This window comes from Ischnura elegans, chromosome 6, assembly GCF_921293095.1.
Source record: "Ischnura elegans chromosome 6, ioIscEleg1.1, whole genome shotgun sequence".
Lineage (NCBI taxonomy): Eukaryota > Metazoa > Arthropoda > Insecta > Odonata > Coenagrionidae > Ischnura > Ischnura elegans.
The window spans coordinates 25,965,872-25,987,280 of NC_060251.1; the positions used below are offsets into that span (position 1 = coordinate 25,965,872).

The following is a 21,409-nucleotide window of genomic DNA, read 5'->3' on the forward strand; positions in this document are numbered from 1 at the left end:
CGGTTGAGTGGTTACTTACGCGTAAAAAAAGTCACAACAAATCTTTTTGTTGGTTAAACCTACCAACTATACCTAGACAACAACTACCTAACCAAACCAATCACTAATCAACATATTGTTAGATATTGAGGTTAAAGAGTTAAATTTTAATTTGAATCCAGTATATGCAGTGAAAATGATGGACGATGATGAATCATAAAATAAATAGCAATCAAAACCTACGAAAAGCGGCTTTATTTCGTCATGAATAACGCCGCCATAAAAAGTAAAAACCATTGTTTTCTGACCCATGCAATGTTTTAGATATAACTCCGTGGAAAAAGGAGCTAATTTCTAAATAAAAAGGAATGAATAACCGCTGCCAAGAATACCATTCAGGAGATGGCGAATCTCATATTTATATTAAAGCAGTATAGAGAGGGATCCCAAAAAGATTTTTTCCAAAATATTATACTGTAATTACGAAAACTGTCAGAGGTATCGAATTATTGAGTTGTAAGGGCCCCGCAAAGATGTTTCAAGCTGATAGATGGCGTTTGGGACGTCTTTTATAATACACTGTTATATTTATCGCGCATAGTCTTCAGGAAATGAAAAATGCGTTAAAGTTAGCTGTCTAGTATATAGATATGTGCTTAGTCAGCAATAGAAATGACTCATAAAATATCGTCACGAGCAATGAGTACAATTTTTTTGAAACCGTTTTTCCATTAAAAAAGGAAATTATTCAATAACACGGGCACTATTGCAGCAAATAAACGGATGTTGCACCGATAAATAAGTTAATTCCCATTTCTCTTAAGTCTGAGCAAAGTGAATGAAATATTATCACGAGCAAAGAGTAATTTTTTCGTTAGAAAGTGAGCTTCAATTTTTATTGCTTCAATTATCCACTATTTTTCCATAATTATTGCTTAAATTATTGGCTTCCTTTGAGTTAATGCCAACTGTTACATCAATTAATCACTTCAGTCATATTCTCATTATTTTTAATATAAAATGACTTGCCTTTGCCTTGACAAACATATATTTCCTTCGCATGGAAATCGATTAGAATGCTAGGTGTGGACGACCTCGGAGGGAAATAGATAATCGAAAACGTTTCAATGACTTCACTCTCAATTCAGTCCAAAGAGATCTCGTAATGAGGTTCTTCCTTTCTTTTTTTTAAAGTGACCTCATTTCCGCACAAACTTCAAAGAACTCCATTACCGAATTTTAAGTCGATCTGTGGTTGTAATGGCTGCTCGTGGCACAATATTCAATGGCCACGAGAAGCCAACATTGGAACGATAGGTAAAAAGAAAGAATTCAAGACAGACGTCGTTCACAAGTAGTTATCCACTTCGAGAACGTGCGGTTGATTAAAACCGCTGTCCTTTCATCCTTAGCTTTTGGCCCACAGCGAAGCCCTACAGCCAACACGGGAACATTCTTCAGCCAATTCCTCCCGAACGAAGCAAAAAGAAGCGATTTTCCGGTCCACGCTTTCCATCGAAACGAGACGATAAACGGCACAGGGTCGAGTTCCACGCGCTCATTATCCGCTTTTGGCTTCGGAAAATCGTTTTCCTCAGCCCTTTAGAACTGCGGCAGGAATTTGGAATTGGTCACGGGACGGTATTAGCCACGACAAAGCCGAAGTCTACCTCGAGAAAATTACATTCGCTACGGATTCTTCCGGCTGGAAGTGTTAAGTGATGCAAAGAGTTGAAAACACTACATTTTTTAAATTTATTACGTTTATTTTCGTAAAATAAAGTGTGCTGAGTAGCATTATTAAGTATTTAAGACCAAAATTATTGTTAATTTGAAGGTTATTTAACCTACATGGTCCATATACAACCAAGAAAAACAACGTCAATTACACTCACACTTGTAATGGCTGCCCGCATAATATTCATTTGCCATTAAATGGCAACATGTGAATAATACTTTTCATGCTAAACCTGTTTTATAGGTGCGCACCTTTTGAAAATACTCATAGAGTCATCATCGTTAATCCCAAAAAGAAATGATAAAGCAACAGTTAACGGAAATAGATGAAAGAATAAAAATCAATAAAAGCATAACACACTAAGAGTAGAAAACACGTGGCAGCGATCTATTTGAATTATGAACACCACTCGTTTTCAAAATAATAGCAAGGATAAAAGAGATATGAGGTGTAAATTCAAATTAATATTTTGAGTTGATACACGGGTCAATAAAACATGTCTAACGTCCAATTTTCACTTAAGAAACAGGAATATTGATGCATTGATGAATTTATGGGGCATAAAAGAGGCCCAATTCTTATAGGCCTCGCAGAAGTATGGTGTAGAGTATTAAATATACAGAAGTGGCGAAAAATTCGAGGACATATAGTAGCCCGAATGACAAGTCAATACCTCTCGAATAGAATCTAAACACGCTAGAAACAGGAGCATACTATTCAGGATGATTACGAAGCACAGGAGATAAATTAATTCCGCGAAAATCGACAAATCTTCTTCCTGGCTTATGGCCATAAATCGTAAAAAAAGAGGCCGAAAACAAACGAAAACTTGAGGAATCCAACAAAACAAATCGTTGCTAGGGATATCCGATTTCGACCATTTATGCGGGAGGAAACTTATTGAGACAGGAGGGGATCAATTTTAGTGTCGCCAAATTTCAAAACATATCGAGGAAATGACGACAGGCAGGAAATAAGAATGCCGTGCAAACGATGCGAAAACAAATGGGAAGATTCGCGAAGATGGAAATCAAGAATAGAACAACAGAAAAAAAAGTAGAGTAAGGGCAAGAGGACTGAGTGAGTCCATTCTGCTTTGTCTCTTGGCCATCTTCCCATTCTTGGACTGACGTACTGGCCACTTCTGTACCCTTCTTAAAACAGACGAAATTGGGAGCAGCCTCTCTTCCCGAGCCTCTCACTTCGGGGAGGGAATTTTAAAAACTGAAAAATGGGACAGACGAAGGGTATAAGAGGACTCGGCAGAAAAACAAAGAGTCCTCCATCTTGCTACCAGTGACTTCGTGGACGTAAGGGAGGTGTAGAGGGAATCGTTTATTCCGAGAGAACAAAACGGAGACGAAGGGAAAACTGATAAAAAGAAGACGGGTGGAAGACATTTTGTTGACATGACGATATGAATGGGGAGGAATGGACACGAGAGCAAAGGACCGTAAAATGTGGTAAGAGTGACGATCATTCCAAAGATACGCAAGTGACAGGGGGAAGAATGACGCACGGAGGCAAGCTACGTTAGTCTATGTTCTAAAACTTAACGACACCAGCCTCTATTTTTATATCTTTTCAGTATACCAGGACTAGCCATGGTATTAATAATACGGGAGTCACCCGCATTGCGCGAATTGTGCGAAAAATCCGCGGAGAAAAAAACATTCACCTTGACCGGGATTCGAACCCGAATCCCTCGCTTTCCGGCCGAGTTGGGGGTGACTCCCGTAAAGTTATCACCGTGGCTAGTCCCGGTATACTTAAATTCGTTTAGAGCGAGCACCTCTTTGTGTTCAAAGTTTGGGACTTGATCTCCGGCTGTGCGCACGATTTGGACGGCTAGTCGCATAATATGCTCAGCAGTCCATATCACCTTGTCCGGTATAGTCATCAAATTTTCACAGGGGAAATGACGCCTTGGTAGCTTAACTGGCTAAAGCACTTTGAATTTTAAATAAATTGAGGAAGTAACGAAATGCCTTACATTGCCAATATAGAGCCCTTTCACCACGTTCAAGCTTCAAGATTCGATTTGACCAGATTATATCTAAACATTTCTACCACCCAAGAAAATAACCGTAGAGTATCTAGCGGTTTACAGACCATTACAAGTCATCTGCAAGTGCAAATCATGGGCCAAAATATCACAAAATAAAACCATTTGCCTCGATCGGAATGGGAAACGAACTTTCTATAATTTAGGTCTACGCGTTCCACCACTTGAGCTATCACGGGTTTCTTCCTTAGCGGAGTTTTGTTGGCTTTAGAGAGCAAATCAGAGAGGATGAATTCGGGAGATGCCGGTTTGAATTACGGCTAAAGTAAACGATTTTTCCTCTCAATAACTTTTATCACTAAATATGATTACGTTAAGAAAGAAAAGATGTACAAATCACAAGAATTAAAAACGACGTTGAAGTAAACATAAAGGTAAAATGATAATGAGCAATGTCGAAATCTTTGGGTCTCATTGAAACATGAAATTCAAGAGACATCAGATGCGCCTCTGCAACGAAAAGCAGGACAGATAGGGGAAACAATGTACGCTAAAGTAAAAGCATATTTTAGGAAATAGCCACAAAATATTGTAAATTATTAAATGCCATGCAAAAGCGTTTGAGTGTAGCAAACTTACATGGATGCGAAAGCAGGACATATGAAAAAGATGGAAAGGTTACGGAAGGAAGATATGGAAAAGTGGATTGGCAATAAAAGGTGCACTGACTGCACGAGCAGTAAAGAGGTTCTGAAAGAAATAAAAAAAGAAAGAAGATTAATGACAGGGATGGAAGAGAGTCAAATTAAATTCACTGGGCATATTTTGCGGCATAGCAAATTCCTGAACAAAATTATAAACAAGGGATAAACAAATGCCAAAAATTCTAGGATTTTTAAGATAACCTCGGCGAGAAGGCTTAGTCTTCAGAAAAAGAATATAACTAATTCGAAATAATCTTCGAAAATAAGAATATAATTAATCGTAAACACTGGAACATGGGCCTTTTATCCCTCGCTCACCATGAAGAAAATTTAATATATAATTATATATGATAATTTTTAAAAACAGTTTGCGACAACTTGCCAGATTTGCTTATTTATAAACCACCTTTTAGGGGATGAGTAGAGGATTTAACCTCATCTAACCATGAATAAATTCATGAGAGTAAATAAAAAATAGCAGCAACCAATAGCTACACACAGGCTTAAGATCTATTGCAATTAATGTCCAAGACAAGCTTCTTGGAAATCATCTTCTTCGCGCAAAGCTGTGAGTATCACCATGGAAATTCAAAGTATGAAAGTATAAGCATGAAAAAGGCAGTAAACGTGATACGGGAGTTGAAATAATTTGGATAACAGACTGGTAACCCTTAAGACGGAGTGCAGTAATAAACACCAGGCCTCGCGCCTGCTTTTTCAACAGCATTTCAAGGTCTTACGTACGTACAACAAAGGGTTCTCATGACGCTAATTAAGCAGACCTCCCCGTCGTTGAGCCTTTTATTCCGGCAAAAAAGTTTTCTCCCCACAGCAGCCCGGCCGGAACTCGGTGCATGTTTTTATGCCACAAAAAAAAACACATTCCTCCCATTGAATCCCCCCACGTTATCTCGGAGAAACACTCGTAAGTATCCCAATCAATTTCCTAGATAAGGCGCACTTGGTTGCTCATTATGGCCGGAAGGCGATATACAGTACCTACGGAGGAATATTATTTTATAACAAGGTCGGAGGAGGAGCAGACACAAGACCAAAGTGAAATAAGAATAAAGGGCAAGCCGAACGATAGAGGAGATGAGATAACAACCTATCTGCTTAGGGTAGGCAGCATCCCGGCTGCGAATAAGTGTCCTATTTTAAACATGAAGCCTCTACAGCGCGTGGAAAGCGCCCAAACTATCTCGACCTCAAACAGGGTACTCGGAAAAACAAATGAAGACAATTGAGATGGAATTGGACGATACTTAAACAATACTTATCGAAGAAAAAATTTTCAGTGAAGATTCAGTGAACACCAATTTTATCCATTGCTGGTACAGGTACGTTGACGATGTGTTTGCCATATGGACTGGTACTATGAGGCAACTGGACATATTTTTGAATAAACTGAATACACAAGCCAAAAACATAAAGTTCTCATGTGAAAAAGGATCCAACCATAGTATCAACTTTCTCGATATCACTATTTCAACCTCGGAAAAAGGCTACGACTTCAAAATCTACAGGAAAGAGACTACCACCGACCATGTCATCCCCTCCGACTCCCGCCACCACCCCTCTCATAAGCTAGCCGCCTTTCATGCCATGTTAAACAGAGCACTCAACATCCCCCTCTCTGCCGAGAACCTCGCCATGGAAATCAAAACCATCAAAAACATTGCAGTTAAAAACAGATACGAAGAAAGTGTCATAGATAAATTTTTAAGGAAGAAATACTCCCTCCGGGCACAGAAAATGATATACCATTCATCCATTCATAATGAGCATAAGAAACGCTGGTGCAAACTGAGTTATTATGGAAATATTTCACAGGCAACCGCAAACCTTTTTCCCAGAGAAGACTTTAAAATAGCATATTATAACACATCTAATTTAAGGGCGTTATTATGCAATACAAAAGTTAAAATTGACTTAAATGATAGAAGTGGCATTTACAGACTCAAGTGCAGTGACTGTGAGACCTATTACATAGGCCAGACTGGACGTTCGTTCCGAGTAAGAGCAGAGGAACACGGAAGGCATTTGAGAAACGGGGAGTTAGAAAAATCGCATTTTGCGAAACATCTATGGGAGAGTGACCACAGGAGCAATTTTGTTCCGGAAATTCTCCACCTTGAGGGAAAGGGAAGAAGGATGGACTGCTTGGAGGAGTTGGAGATAAGGAAGCATATAAAAAATGGAATTTTAGCAAATGAAAATATTTTTGTAAACTATTCCCCGCTCTTGGAGATTCCCCTGAAGCTGAGTGACGCTCCAACCCCAACGCAACCCTTCCCTACCAACGTAATAGCAACCAGATAAACAAGAACAAAATAACTGTTATTATAACGGATTCTGTACCTGATGATGTCGCCTCTGCGACGAAACCGGTCGTATTAATTAAACCGTGTGGAAAAGTACAATAACGTTTTATTATTAAGAATGGATTTTCACAAAGTAAAGCCAGAAACAATCAAGTTTAAATACTTATCGATCCAGTCTTCCCGGGATTTCCAGGATTCGTTTGATTTCTAGGATTCCTATCGTTTTTTTTCTTAAAATTTGATTCCACAAAGTGCTGATTATATAACCCGTGTCTCGATTAAAATTGTTTTTGTTTTCCTGGATACGAATGGCCTCCTTAACAATGCTGTCTGAGAAGTTTATGGAACCAGAGAAACTTATCGAGAAATTAACCATGATTCGCCCCGGGAGAAGGAAGAAGAAATATTAAAACTTTATACGATAACGAAGAAGAGAGCTACACTTTTCGAGACTAGTTGGTTCTAGACGGCGTTTATGAGAGAGCAAGGCGGTATAGTGGGTAGAGAGCTTGTCAGCTGAGAGGTTCAAATCAAGAGTATCCCCGCAAATAAAACACAAATATCCACGAAGTGACAGGAGGTCCAGGGAACGGAACTGGCCCCACTACCCTGATTAAGTGAAATTCACATTCCTGTGGCTAACTGCGAAGAAAATAAGAAAGAAGAAAATGAAGAAATGTCAGCATTTAACCACATTAAATCATTGAGCGAGTGAGTAAATTTTTACACTTATTCCACCATCTCGTATGTACTGAACGCGCCGAAGAGGCGATGAACAGCTATTCCGGCGAGTTCAAAATTGTGAGTTTTACGCATTTGCTGACGTTGCCGGCGTAAATATATCATTTGCGTGAAATGTAAAATATTACTAAAAACGTTTTAAACATATGATCAATGATTTATACAATAAAAAACAAAGTATCATTAGATTTGAGGAATTGTATCAGGAGTAATCTATTGGAATTCTAACAAATTAGTAAATTAAGAGCCTAAAAATTTCAAGTAAGAATGTAAATTACAATACTATTGAGAAAGGAATAATCTCAATACGAGTATAATACAAAATTTCTGATTTTGGACTGAAAGCAATCATGAAATTAAAGTAAGAAAGGAAAATTGCCAGCTACTTTGAAGTGTACCCAATATGCTAGGATTCCACTAGATACAGCCTGAAGCATTTCTCTGCATCTCATAAAAATTTGAAGATAATGCAAAATGTATTGAAATCGTCGCGATATGAAATTCAAGCAGTTTTGAAAAATTGCCATTAACTTTTAAATCACTTTGATGAAATCAAATCGAGTGCACCAAAGGGGTAAAGAGATACGGCTATATTCCCTTCAAGGTGTATACAAATAATTCACCATCATTAAGGTTACGTAATGCGGTAATTATGTAATAAGAGCCAACGGGTGTAAGAACACGATTCCTGGCGCGGCGGTAGGACCCGAGGAATAGCGGCTTAATGAGTCTTCCAACAGCCAAACACCACCGCAAGAGCCTTGATAAGAGAAGTCTAGTGATTTCACTCAAACGGAGGATTTCACTCGCGCAAAGGGAGAGGTGGGATTTGGGTGGGATAACAACGTCGACTAAGGAAACTCGGATCACACAATTTCATCTCACTTGAGACGGGATGAGAAATAGGCAGCAAGAGAACTTCAGTCTCAATGGAGATAGAGGGAATTTAAGAAGCAGGCCATATGATAACGATGATTTGAATAGCTAGAAAATTAAATACAGAATTTCGTAAAGAACACATGGTAGTAAAATGTATTTGATAAAGTAAGCAACGCCGATTTGACAGAAATAAATATTTTTCAAAATTTTCATCTAAATTGACTCTAAATACTATCTGATTCCACTAAATTACGCCCAAAACCACTTTATTAAAATGTAAAAGGTATAATTTGCTACTTACAGTTAGACTAAAAGCAAGAATGCCATCTTCAAGGTACAAGGTACCAAGGTACAAGGATAAGATTCTGAGTTCTTAATTTATGATAAGTTTGTATCTACTCATACAAGGTAAATCTGGAGCTTCTTAAAAATGCATAATTCCATTGTTAGATACAAACTCATTTTAAAAACATCCAAACCCAAAAATATCTGTGCTTAATTGGTATTTGTCCTTCTAACGGTGTATGCGAGGCACAGATATTCAGACCTCCGTATATGGTCATTTGGTCTCAGGCACCAATGTTGGCGAGAAAATCTTGCAAGACGAGCAATAAAAAAATCACTGAACAGACTGACAGAAAATGTGAAGACCGTTAACGGGAGAAAATAATTAAAAAATGAAACTTGCCTTAGATTGAATATCGCATATCAAATAATAATTTTGCGTAAAGGCAGATTAATGCCGAACCCATGTCCGCGCTTTTCAAAAACACAAACTAAAAATGATCGCCAAAGCTAATGAAATGACATGGGTCGGTGTAATCAGATATTTGGTTCAAATTCTCAAATTCTACTGTGTAGTGGAGAAATAAAAAAAAACAAATTACAAGGAAAATCGTCAGATTTTTGTTGAATTTATTTAAGCTGCGCTTACAAATAAATCAGGCAATTCAAATCATAAAAAAATTAATTTTTTTGGTTACGTCACGTATTTTCAATGAACTCCTGAATTAATCTCGGTAAATTCCCAACCCCGAGCATTGTACGTACATAGCCCTTCGCATATAGGTCTCCTCTTATCTCAAGCCATGGTTCATCCTGGATGAATGGGCACGTCCTTGTGATATACCCTACGCCTTTACCACCTCATCCACATCTCAAGCGCAATACATTTCGCTGGAACCCATTTACTTCCATCCCATTTCACTCAAACACGTAATTCCTTCGACTACCCGAGTCAGTGGCCATGAAGCTAGGCAAGGTCGCGGAATCAGGGTCGAAACATTGAACGTCGACTCCTTCCAGAAATGCGAACGTAGCGAAATACGTATTATACTGGCAACGCGGAAAAAACAAACTGACAAAATCATTTTGGACGATTTTAAGAGTCGTCGGGGCTGGAAATTAATTTAAAACTTTATTTGTAAAACTCTAAGTTGGCGTAATTGACTTACTATGGCCCCCTTTTATCTTGGATATTCCATCAATCAGTAAGTCAACCGCACTTAGGAGATGACATTGTATTTAGAGGACTTCCATTAGTCTTAGGTTAAAAGATAGATAAAACATTCCTCCTTGCTACTAGCTAGAAACGAAAAATTATTGAGACTTTCAAATCTAATAGACACGCCAAGCTCAGGGCCAAGTCGATATTGTGAACTAGCAGACATTTATTCCCAAATTTGCAACTCCAATGTCAAACTAAACAAGGGCAAGTTGTCCCTTTCAGGGCTCAAGTCTAAAAATTTATAGCATCTTCATTTCCACTAAGGCTGTAATGAGACTCGTTGGATACCTAGTGGCATTGCCCAAAAGAATTAATCACATCTAAAAAGCTTTAAGAAGGCTTCAGACATAGTAAAATGATTTCCCAAACCCTTACATACATGACTCTCGGCTAAATATATGCAACTACATTACTTCACGTCTTACAATGAGGGGAAAGAGATAAACTCCGAACATTCTAATATAATCCATTTGTGGATTTTAAATAAAAAATTTAACGGCTTATTACCGTTACCCAAAGATACGGTTTTGTCGGACTAAAGAATGGCTCAAATAAAAGGCACAGGTTTTTAATCCCAAAGAGAAACTTTGAGAAGAGACATCACGAAATAACTGCAAATAAAGGTCCTTCATCTCAGTATAAATGCAGCATGCAATACTGACTTATGAAAATGAAAAGGCGTATGTATACTACGAAGTATATGAGCATAATTTTCAAATAAGAATGCGTTTATCACAAAAGTGTCCAACGCTTCAGTAAAAGATAATACTCGAAATATTTTAGACGGTATATTTTCTATTAATAATCGTTAAGACAACTTTTTTCGTCCAAAAATATAGAACCAATCCCTATCATTAACTTTAGAGCTTACCGTTTTGCGTTCACATACTGAACCATCTTAAGACGACACATCACCCCCTCTCAACTGGTCGCATTTTGTCATTTTTTGGACGCATTTCTTGTAAGAAACTTATGCAGTCAGATAAAAATTGTATAGGCATTATTAGTAGAAATTTGCCAATATTTAACCCGTCTCAAATATCGAAATTTTTCATCCGCGGTAAAATTTTCAAATTTGAGATGCAGGCAATATTTGACAACGGAATGGGAATTTCAAAACGATACCATAAGTTTTATACGAGTTGCACGACACGAAAAAATAATGACCAAACTGAAGTGACCTCATAATCAGTAGACAATTCCTTATAATAATAGTAACGACAACATACTGCTTCGCCCTAGAAACTCACTTAAGACTCCCTACTCTTTCACCCCCATAAAATTTCCCACCCACCCCTCTGAGCGAGACGAGTGGCCAACGGGGGAGGGGGACGTCCTCACAATTCGCCCCAATTCCCCAGCGCTGTTAATTTTAGAAATAAGCACCCTAAATCCTTCCGCCACCCCATCCCTCTCTCTCATAACCTCCACCCTTCTCCCCCACCCTTTCCCGCACGACCCCTCCTCCTCGTTTCCTTTTAACGATGGCGACGTCAGAGCCGGCCGCGAACGTCTTCTTCATCCCCCCTACCCTACCCCCTGAGACGACGGAATCAAGAGTGCTCTGCACAGACTTACTCCCCTTCCCTATCCTCCATACTCAAAATCGGCCAATTTACCCCTCTTTTGACCACCACTCATTCCAATAGGATGAGCAGCACATTGACGGAGCTCAAAACAATGGAATGCTGGTCGCTATGCACTGATCATGGGGACAGTTTAAGCAAGATCGAATGGGTATGGTATTTGGAGGAGGCGGCCGACAGCTGAGATCATTTGCGCCATGAGGGATGGGTAGGTAAGGAAGGGTGGAGAGAAACCCGGCGTCGGCATTAGCTTGGTCTTAACGAAAGACTCCAAAGGGAACACTCCTTAACGTCCCATCCGACGGACGGAGAGCTGCGCTAGAAATTTCCGCTAAACATCATTTGAACCGAACCCACGGGGTAGGAAGCCAACACAATATCCACCACACCAATCCAATTCTTAGCTAGATTAAAGCCCAGAAATTAATTCAAACACAGAACTAAACAAACTACATAAATACTTAAAAGGCACTTAAAGGATTTTTTATTTAGTATATTTGTTAAAATGTTTCATGGGATGTTTTAGCACTATAAAATTAATTTTCAATACTTGAACTCTTTTTTATTTATCGTGCCAGTTATCACTTCAGATTGTAAGGCATGAAAGTGGAAAATAAAATTCCGAAATGCCCGCAAACAAGGGTTTTCATAAATGATCTTAGCCTCTAAAGCTCGTACTTACATTTTTTTTAATTACAAGTAATTTGAAGGGGAAAAAACTACTGTTCATACGTGGTGCACCTAACATATCTTCTAAGTCGCACTCCCATCTGATTTATGTGACCTCAGAAAAAAAAGCAAAATTGCGTTACTTCTTACGTTTTGAAATGGAGTGGAGTTGTAGAGGACCTTCCCAGGATGACCAGATGCGTAATTATTTCTCTTCGCCGCGTTGTCAATAACCCAGCGAGATATAAGACTTTAAATATGCCATTGGTAATAATCAAAAGGCAACATTACACCCAACCAGGAGATACCAGCTGAAAACCACTGTTTTCTTTAAGGAGAAGCATTACTCCCGTTCGATAAGTAATACCTTGGCTTTTTTCACGACTCAATTATCGTTCAAAGCATAACCTAGTACTGTGAAAATTTCAGAGCGTATAAAATAGAATCTTGCCAGCATAACATAACACTTATGCCACCGCGACAATACTAGGAATTTTTTAATGCTTCAGTTTCAGGGAAGAAAGAAAAATTTCTACTCTAAAAGACCTGTAGTGCATGAGCGAAGACTGCTTTCCAATCTAGTATTTCCGAATAGGCTAAGCGCAAACACTAATATACCTTCATGGTAGAACCAAGCAAAACAATTACTGATCCACAAATAATTTAATTTAACTATTTAATATCCCAGTTTTGTCTTGATAATGATGCTAAGCTGTTGGAACAAGTAGACAGATTTAACTTATTTGTGGAACAGTATTCTGTTTTCGCCTCGTTCTACCATGAATATTACCTTGTTCCACCTAGTAACGCCGAAATCAACTGATTTGATAACTAAATATACCTATCGATACAATATATGTTACTTCCTTTAATTGTGTAGTAGAATTGGGATGGGAATTCTCGAATGGGATACTTTATTTAAATCTCGAAGATAAATTTTCATGAAATCCATCAAATTGGGAATCATACGGCTTCCTTCTCATCTTTTGATTCGCCCACCGACTGAGGAAAATAAAAGCAAATACGATACTATTACGCATTTGGCACGGAATCGCAAAGTTTCGGCGCTCGGACGGGAGCCGCAAAGACGAGGGTGACTGGGCGCCTCATGCTTTCTCTCGCAACTGACTTTGACTGCTTCGCCTCTCTTGCCAAGAAAGAATCGTGAAGGTGCGGACTCTTTTTAAAATGGGGTAGTTTCCTTCATCAAAGAAAACGAAAGGCATTGATTGCGATTCGTTACCCACCATTAGTGTATCCATAATGTACAAATTATTTGGTTTTATAAATCCCCATTTAGACGAATGTTAATGGTTAATTTTAACCTCATTTGAAAAAGGCCAGATTGGCGGCCAGAAAAAGGCCAGATGCTATGCCACTCCACGTGACGTCACAGGGACCTAGTTTCTATTCGAGTAGATAGGAGTTTTGCATCGTCTGAGATTACCAATGCATGCATGCGGCACAGAGCTCAGAGAAAAATCTCTCAATAATCACCTATTAAAATTGCCTATGGTCGAAAAGTTTCCTTCGTTTGATAGGGTATTAATAATCCATAATTAAGCCAAGCGCTACCTGCTAGCAGCCTGCATCGCAGCAAAGCACATACCCTCGCCACAAGGTCACTTCACACGGCGGCAGCGGGAACCAGAATGACGGGCTTTTCCCAGCATTCATATTTAGCCGTCGCGTTCTCGCGCGCTTAAAATGTTTCACTTTTCATTAAATCGCGAAAATAGATATCTTCATATAAAAATCTAAAAGCGTGAAATGCGTACTCCAGGAGTAATAATCTTTCGATTTAGGCAATAAAAAATTAATATGAAACCACCCTATTCGGCGCCCGCCACCATATCATGAGTGAAACGAACTCCTAAGGGGGAAATATCGGTTCATTTGAGTGACGCGAATCCTGACGAAAAATGTCCGCGCTGACGACCATAAACTAAAGGGCTAAAGCAGAAAAGAAACGAAAAAATCCGCAGGTTGGGGGTGCCTTTTTTCCAGATCTGCAGAAGAATGAATCGAACAAGTACGTAATGGGGAAGTGTTGGGAACCAAATGAAGGGATGATTCACATATAGCTTAAGCGTATGAGTTTATTAATTAAATTCAAACTTCATCATTACTGAAAAGCGATGTTACACTGGCTTCAATTTACCTAAAATTGCTAAAAAAATGCAAAAATTGCTCTCCACGATATGCACGAGTAGGTCACGCAATTTTAACTCGGATCCCACGTCATTATTATGAATGGGAGGAGTTGCGCCAAATGAAGCCATTAAAGCATTACTTTCCGTCATTGCTAAGTTTGAATTAAATTCATAAATGTATGCGCGTAAGTCATATGCAAAATCATATAAAACGTACTCAGTAACATAATTACGACAACATTATTTTTCAGACCAACCTAAGCCGCTGATTTAGCTCCTTATTTTCACCTTACTCCCTATAGGTGTGGGGGAAAAGGAAAGTCTTCTAGAAACCTTAACGAAAATACGGGACAACTAGTTGGTCACATTATTAGGCATGATGGCCTGATGGAAGCAATCCTGGGACAAGTGGAAGGGAAGAAAGGCAAAGAAGCCTAACGTGCAGCCTCCGATTCTCCAGCAGCTCCTAGCCTAATTCGTTTAATATCTGGGTAATGCTGTCTGTACGCCCGTAGCAGTTTTTGACGAACGGTACAGCCTTCCTTTGTATTTTATTCAGTTCGCGGATTAAGTATTTCTGCACTGGATCCCATACGCTTGCTGCATATTCAAGGTGCAGTCGGATGAGTGCAAAATAGCACCTTTCTTTTACTTTCTCAACCGAAAATCTTCCCACAACACGCAGGACAAATCCCAATTTCTTCAGGGCTATGCCGCAAACATTCCTTATATGTGTTCCCCACGAGAGGTTCGAGGTTATCGTAACTCCTAGGTACTTCACTTCGTCTGCTGCCTTTATGCATCTGGTAATAGGGTAAACTCGCGGCCAATCGGAGCGCTTGGTCCAAACTTTCTGTAGTATAAAATGGTGCGTTTTCGACCTGAAAATCATCAGAAATTTTAGTTCCAACTGGCATCAGATATCCAGGATTAAAATTACTTGACGGAATTTTTCTCCCCCCTGTAAATATGATTGATTTCAATTGCGAGAGGCGAATTAAACCAAAAGTCCCCTTCGCCCCCGCGTCTGGTCCTTTCAACTAACGCAAGACCAGCGAATCTTGAGACGGCAATAACTCGGTCAATGCCACGCGGTGTACTCGAATCGGACCTCGTTAATCAAACAAGACCCAACAATAAAATAATCCTCACCCCCGCGTTTTCATTCTCAGGCTGGTCGCTACGGCTTAATGCCTCCAAAACCACATTTCTTCCCAAGGAAACTCGCAGACGGATCGATGATCAAGCGTGCGTGGGGTTTCCTCCCATACCTATCCGACCAACTTTTCAATACGACTCCCACACGACGCCTCGCCGCTCATCCCACGCACGGCTACGGAAACATTCTCTGCCCACTTGAAAATCACGCATTAACCGTTCGTACCGAGAATCAAGCGTCTTCCCCACACGAATCACGCTCCAGGCGAAACTTACAGCTTCCCTCTCGAAGCCTTTTTATAGCCAGGGAAACCTAACGCACACAACTGTGCACTTGGGTGTTGTATTACCCTGGGATCCTTCAAGAGTTCTCCGAACTTCATTCGCTATACGTAATATTGAGCCCGGCTTAATTATGCTCCTTCGGTTCCTACCCTCCTCAGATATCTTATTGCACCCACGTGTAATTCAGGTAAAAATAAATTACGATAAAATTCATCCCTTGATTTCCCGATAATTCGATATATAACTCACCGATGGTTTATTTCTTGCAGTAAATTTTCCTTCGAGAAAGAATAGCGTTGTACGATAAATTGACAAGATTTTTGGAGTGATTCACACAAAACAAGTTTTCTCACTTGATCATAACTAGATTTGATAAGGGGTTTTGAAAGAAACCATATCGTGCAAATGATATTTTTTAATTTTTATTACAAAATATTACATCTTTCAGGGACTGAGAAACAAACACAAATTTTGATCATTCTTAGGAACACTTCACACTGTTTTTACTCATTGCTCCTTACACCATTTACTCATCCTACTATTATAACATGATTCTAATCTTTCTTAAGCTCTGCATGAAGCCTCTTTCTCTCCATTTTATTCATGATCGCTGCAATATTTCTCAAACAACCGAATTTGCCTCTACGAGTAACTCCTCAAAGTAACAACACATTGCTTACCGGGGTAAAATGTAGAGAAACTACGCAACCTAAATAGAGGTGTTGAGATTGAAAATGTTTGCAAATTTTGGCTAACAGCCAATGATTATAACATGGTTAAAGAGCTTACGTTTAAAATATCACCTTACCTCATCAAACAGTATGATACGTCTACTCATACTAAGTAACGAACAACAACTAACATCATAAAACCAAATACCTAGAGAAGGCTTCACATTGTTTAAGTTGACGCGTCTATATTATGAGAATCTTCACCATCTATCTGGAAAGCTCGCGAAAAAAATTCGAGAATTATTGCCATCCGCACGCAACGTTTTAACATTCCCCAGTAAATTCTACGCCTCGATAACCATGAATATAAATATATGCTTCATTGCAAACTAACTACTCCCCCTTCCTCCTCAAGGTAGTAAAATTCGCACGCTGATTTTTTTCTTGAGATCCGCTGATCCTCCCCTTCGACTATTATTAGCTCTCGCTCATCCGAGCTATTCTCAAAGATTAAGATAGCTGGAGTTGACGATTGCTGCCAAATATCCCACTTGAAAATACGGATCAATTCTCATGTAGCAGTTTTACAAAGCCCTATGAATTTAATTATAAAAAAGCTGCACCATTATTTTTTTAAAATCACAATTCAATCGCATATTATGCAAATTCTGATGATCTACATAATTGTTGGAGGTGTTAAAGGCATTCACGGAAGAATTATGTAGAAGATGCAAGCCGAAGACATTGTAAACTGAAGAATTAACCATGTATTAATGAAAATCATAGAATTTAAATATTCCCACATGGCTGCTAGCAAGTCGACTACGCAGTACATGAAACTTGGTCCTCCTGTGTGACATCTTGGAATCCATTATGCAGTTCATATTTACGAATTAGGCGATGAAAGACATAAATAGTAACCCAATCTAAACTAATATTTAAAATAGAAAGATTAAAGGACAATCGACTTCGTAAAATATTGAATACCTAGTCAGGTCTTCATGGTGAATTTGAATATTAACATTCCCAAATTCCATCTAGTTTTACTCATATTACTTGAGAGCCTTGAGCCATAATAAAATTGCGAAAATGTGGCATTAGGTATTGATACAAAAATGCTAAGCCATTTTGATTATATTGCAGTGGTTGAAATGGTACGGGGATGTACCCAAGGACAAAGATTTCGGGCGGGCGGACCTCGCAGTTATTTTCAAACTCACGGAGCGAAGAAAAAAATAACTTGCAAGAAGTGGAGGTCGGGCAAACAAAGCTGAGGCCAAAACATAAACACAGCCTCTGTTTATTGGGGATTAAAAAAACAAGCCAGCAGTGCTTTGCCGCAGACGGCTGCCGAAGATTTAACAGCGAGAAGTCGTCAAGGATTGGGCAGGACAGGGAGTTAGCACGGATGTTTATTTCCTCGCATTTGTAGTGATCACAGAAGAAAAGGCTTGCAGTCCTCCTAACCCAGTTTCACAGATTATTTTTCCTCTTATTAACAGCCCATAATTCCTAACAACGGCACGGTCATCAAATATTCCCCAGAGAAATAATCGTCAATATGCTTTTCGGATGTTATTATCACATCCTATTGATGGAAAAGTTTGAGTTGCTCTCAGCCGTTCCCAAAGCAATAACCACCTCAGTGTGATAAAGATAGCCGAAGCGTCTGCGTTAAATTAGAGGCAGTCGTGTTGGAAGACACATCCGGAGTAAACCAACAAGAGAGATACATGATATGAGTATTTACGATAGCAAAGCAAAAATATTTCTTGACGTCACACAATAAGAAATTCCTCCGCAGAATTTTTACCCATTCACTTTTCCTCAAATCCCCTGTGTAGAGGCCAGGTCTAAGTGAAATTAAAAGTTGTCTTAAGTGCAAATAGATACTGGTTCAAAATAATTTTCACAGGAATTTTTCAAGGCGATGTTGAAAACACTTTATCGACAAAATGCATCAATCCACTGTAAATACTTCATATCACACGGAAAGGAACAAAAAAAAATGCAAACTACATCAAAGCAAGCGCAAGCACGCAGGGAATTCATGCAGGCTCAAGATTTATTGATAAAACTCAACTGAATGAGACTAAGTTCACTCTAACATTGAAAAAAAACAATAATAATAAAAAAGTTTTATCGGATAAAAATGTTTGCAATGTTTTCAAAGGAATTTAATACCATCGTTAATTACATTCTCTAAAGTAGTAGCCAATAATTCATTGGAAGACGCTAAAATCGAATATAATGCCATAGCAGAGACAAAAAAACCACCAGAAGACTTCATTTCTGAGGAAGGGATGATATTTTCACTGAGAATTCAAAAAAAGTATAAAATGGATGAATGAAGTAGCGGACGAAGTGATTTCGGACAACAGTAATTTCGAAACAAAATCAAAAGGAGAAATTCAACACTCTTTCTCTCGATCAACAAGAAAATAGGAAAAAACAGGTGGAATCTAAGTAAGTAACACCGGGGACAGTGACATCAAAATACAAAGGCCACTCCTCCGCCAGAAGAGGTACTTCTTGCAAACCATGGAGGATGAAATGGATTAACACCACCAAGGAGAAACTGTTACGAGGATAAGTGTTAAGAACAGTAACGAGAGGTGAGAAAAGGACACACAATAACCACAGTCAAAGTATCACCGTCACAAAACGTCACTCGTGCCTAAACCACGATTTGGCAGCTACTCGCCAGTATCTCAGATTTATAATCACGAAAATATACATGAAAGAGCATGGGGGAGCATGACATGACTGGAGGCGGACAAAAAGAATTGGCATGGCATAAAGAAAGAAAACGAAGCCTGATACTCCAATCTCAAGCAGCATCTACGGAAATATTTGGCTACCTCATCATTCTGAGAGTATATTTTGAAAAATTGAGGAATACAACAGTAAATTTCATGTACTTCTACGAGAAAAATTAGTTATTACCACTTAACTCTAAGAATCAATGACATCAATTGAAATTACACCAAAGAGACCATAACATGACGTGATACCACCTCACGAGGAAACTTCACAAATTTCTTCACTTATTGATCAATTAGAATCTGATTTAAACACGTTGTGATGTCATCATTAGATAAGATAATGTGATAATGAAATAGCGATTCATAACTACGGTCCATAATCATATACAGCCTAAGATTTAACGGAGCCTACTGCAACAAACTTTTATTTCTAATTTGATTTACATTCTTGATTCAATATACTGCTCACCAAATCTCACACGAATCGGTTTAAATCTTTAATGAGAGGCGATGCATTTTTACGTAAAACATTTGCAACCAGGTTAGTAAAGATTGAATAGCGGAGCGATAACTTCCTGCTTAAGGAAATATTAAGACGAAAAGCAGAGCACCAGCCCTATTGCCCCACAAAAAAACTTTTCCTCGAGCTTTAGCGGATTGTTCTCTCGAAAAAAAGGCATCATTTTTTTTCGGGCGACGTTTTGAAACGGCGACCTGTTGACTCACTCCGTCACAGCTGTGAGTAATGCGTGACGTCTACGAAGGGGGAAAACATGGAACTAACCCCCCCCCATCCCTTACCCAGAAGGCCTCCTTGCCGGACGTAGACGGAGTCTCCCCCGCCTCCAAAGACGCGTGGCGGCCCGAACCACTCGCGACCAGGGGCGGCAGTTCCCCCGCCTCCTCCCTCGGGTTAGAAGGGGACCGCGAGGCCCTGGGTCTCTCGAACCTAAGCCTAACTTCGCCGGGGTCCTCTTTGCCCGGGGGCAGAGGTGGGGGCTGGAACGGGGGCGGAGGAGGTATCTCCACGACCCCGTCGCCAGCGACCCGCACCACGATTTTTCGGGCTCCCTCTCCATCCCCGGCAGCGTCTTCATCGTCCTCTTTCTCCCCGCTACCATCTAGACTCTTCGCACCTAAACCTTCTCCCCTTGCCCCTCCTCCAGAGCGCTTTCCCCCCTTCCCCGGTAACACTACGTCACTCTTCCTGCTCTCCCTCTCCACGTCTATGACGTCATCCGCCCAGGATACCTCCTTGCTAGACTTCCCTCCCTTCGACTTCTTCGCCCTCGCTCCACACTCTACTCCGGAGGTGCTGCTGTCGTTTCCATCCACACCTGAGCCTTCCCTCCGCGCTCGCTCTGCGATCCCAGAACTCTGTGACTTCGTCAAACTGTCTACTTCGCCACTGAACCCAACGTCTGTGCCACGTTCTTCAACGTTAACCCCGGAGGTGTCAGTGTCTGAAAATCTTGAATCCTCCCTCTGCGCTCTCATTGGTACCTGATTATCCTGTGCTTTCACCAAATCATCCTTTTCATGGATAAAGCTTTCGTTATCCCCTGCATCAGAGAGTGGCCCTTTAGAAGTTACTCCAGAAGTACTAGATTCTTTATCAGAAAGGCCTGAGGGTTCTAGCTGTGCATTATCCGGGCTTTGGTCATCATGAACTTTGGATAAACTGTTCGTTTCGTGATTCAAGCGTTCGCTAACCCGATCTTCAAAAATTGTGTCTCCAGCATTTTCTGTGGAGACACTGGCATTGCTCTCGGATAGACCTGGGCCTTGCCTACGTTCTCTTTCTGGCCCCTGAGATCCCAGGCCTTTGGCTATATCCTCCATGTCTCGGAAAAATTGTTCGTCCACCTCAGCATCAACGAGAATCTTTCCACCATCTAATCTAGATATTTCGCATTCCTGAGGATTTACGCTTTCCTGTTCCCGTTTTGCAACATGATGAATTGGAGCTAAATCAGATTTTATCTCACCTAAGTGAACAGCACCGTCAACTGGCGTCTCACCCATTTCTACTCCGGCAGAGATGTCACCATGTTTCCCAACACCCATTTCCGATGGCTGGTGCTGTTCTGCATCCTCACCGGCCTTGACATTCGCAATCCTGTTGTCCTGAACGTTCCTTCCCCCATCCATCGTGTCTGACGCAACTGGCTTCATATCTGACAGCTCATCACGGGCAACCTCTACTTCCCCCGCTTTGGAGCTCGTTTGACTCTCAAAGGAGGAC

General features: G+C 40.0%; 1 protein-coding gene across 8 annotated transcripts in view; it reads right to left on the reverse strand.

Annotated features, from left to right (window-relative positions):
- LOC124160213 (four and a half LIM domains protein 2) overlaps positions 1-21,409 on the reverse strand; it is a 772,571-nt gene that overhangs the window by 204,882 nt on the left and 546,280 nt on the right. The window contains exon 1 of one of the 8 annotated variants that reach the window (XM_046536015.1): positions 4,362-4,397. The exons of the other annotated variants lie outside the window; for them this stretch is intronic. Within the exon in view, the coding sequence (XP_046391971.1) occupies positions 4,362-4,382 (21 nt within the window). The 5' untranslated portion in view covers positions 4,383-4,397. Of the gene's footprint in view, positions 1-4,361; positions 4,398-21,409 lie in introns of those variants that run through there. 8 annotated transcript variants of the gene reach the window in all.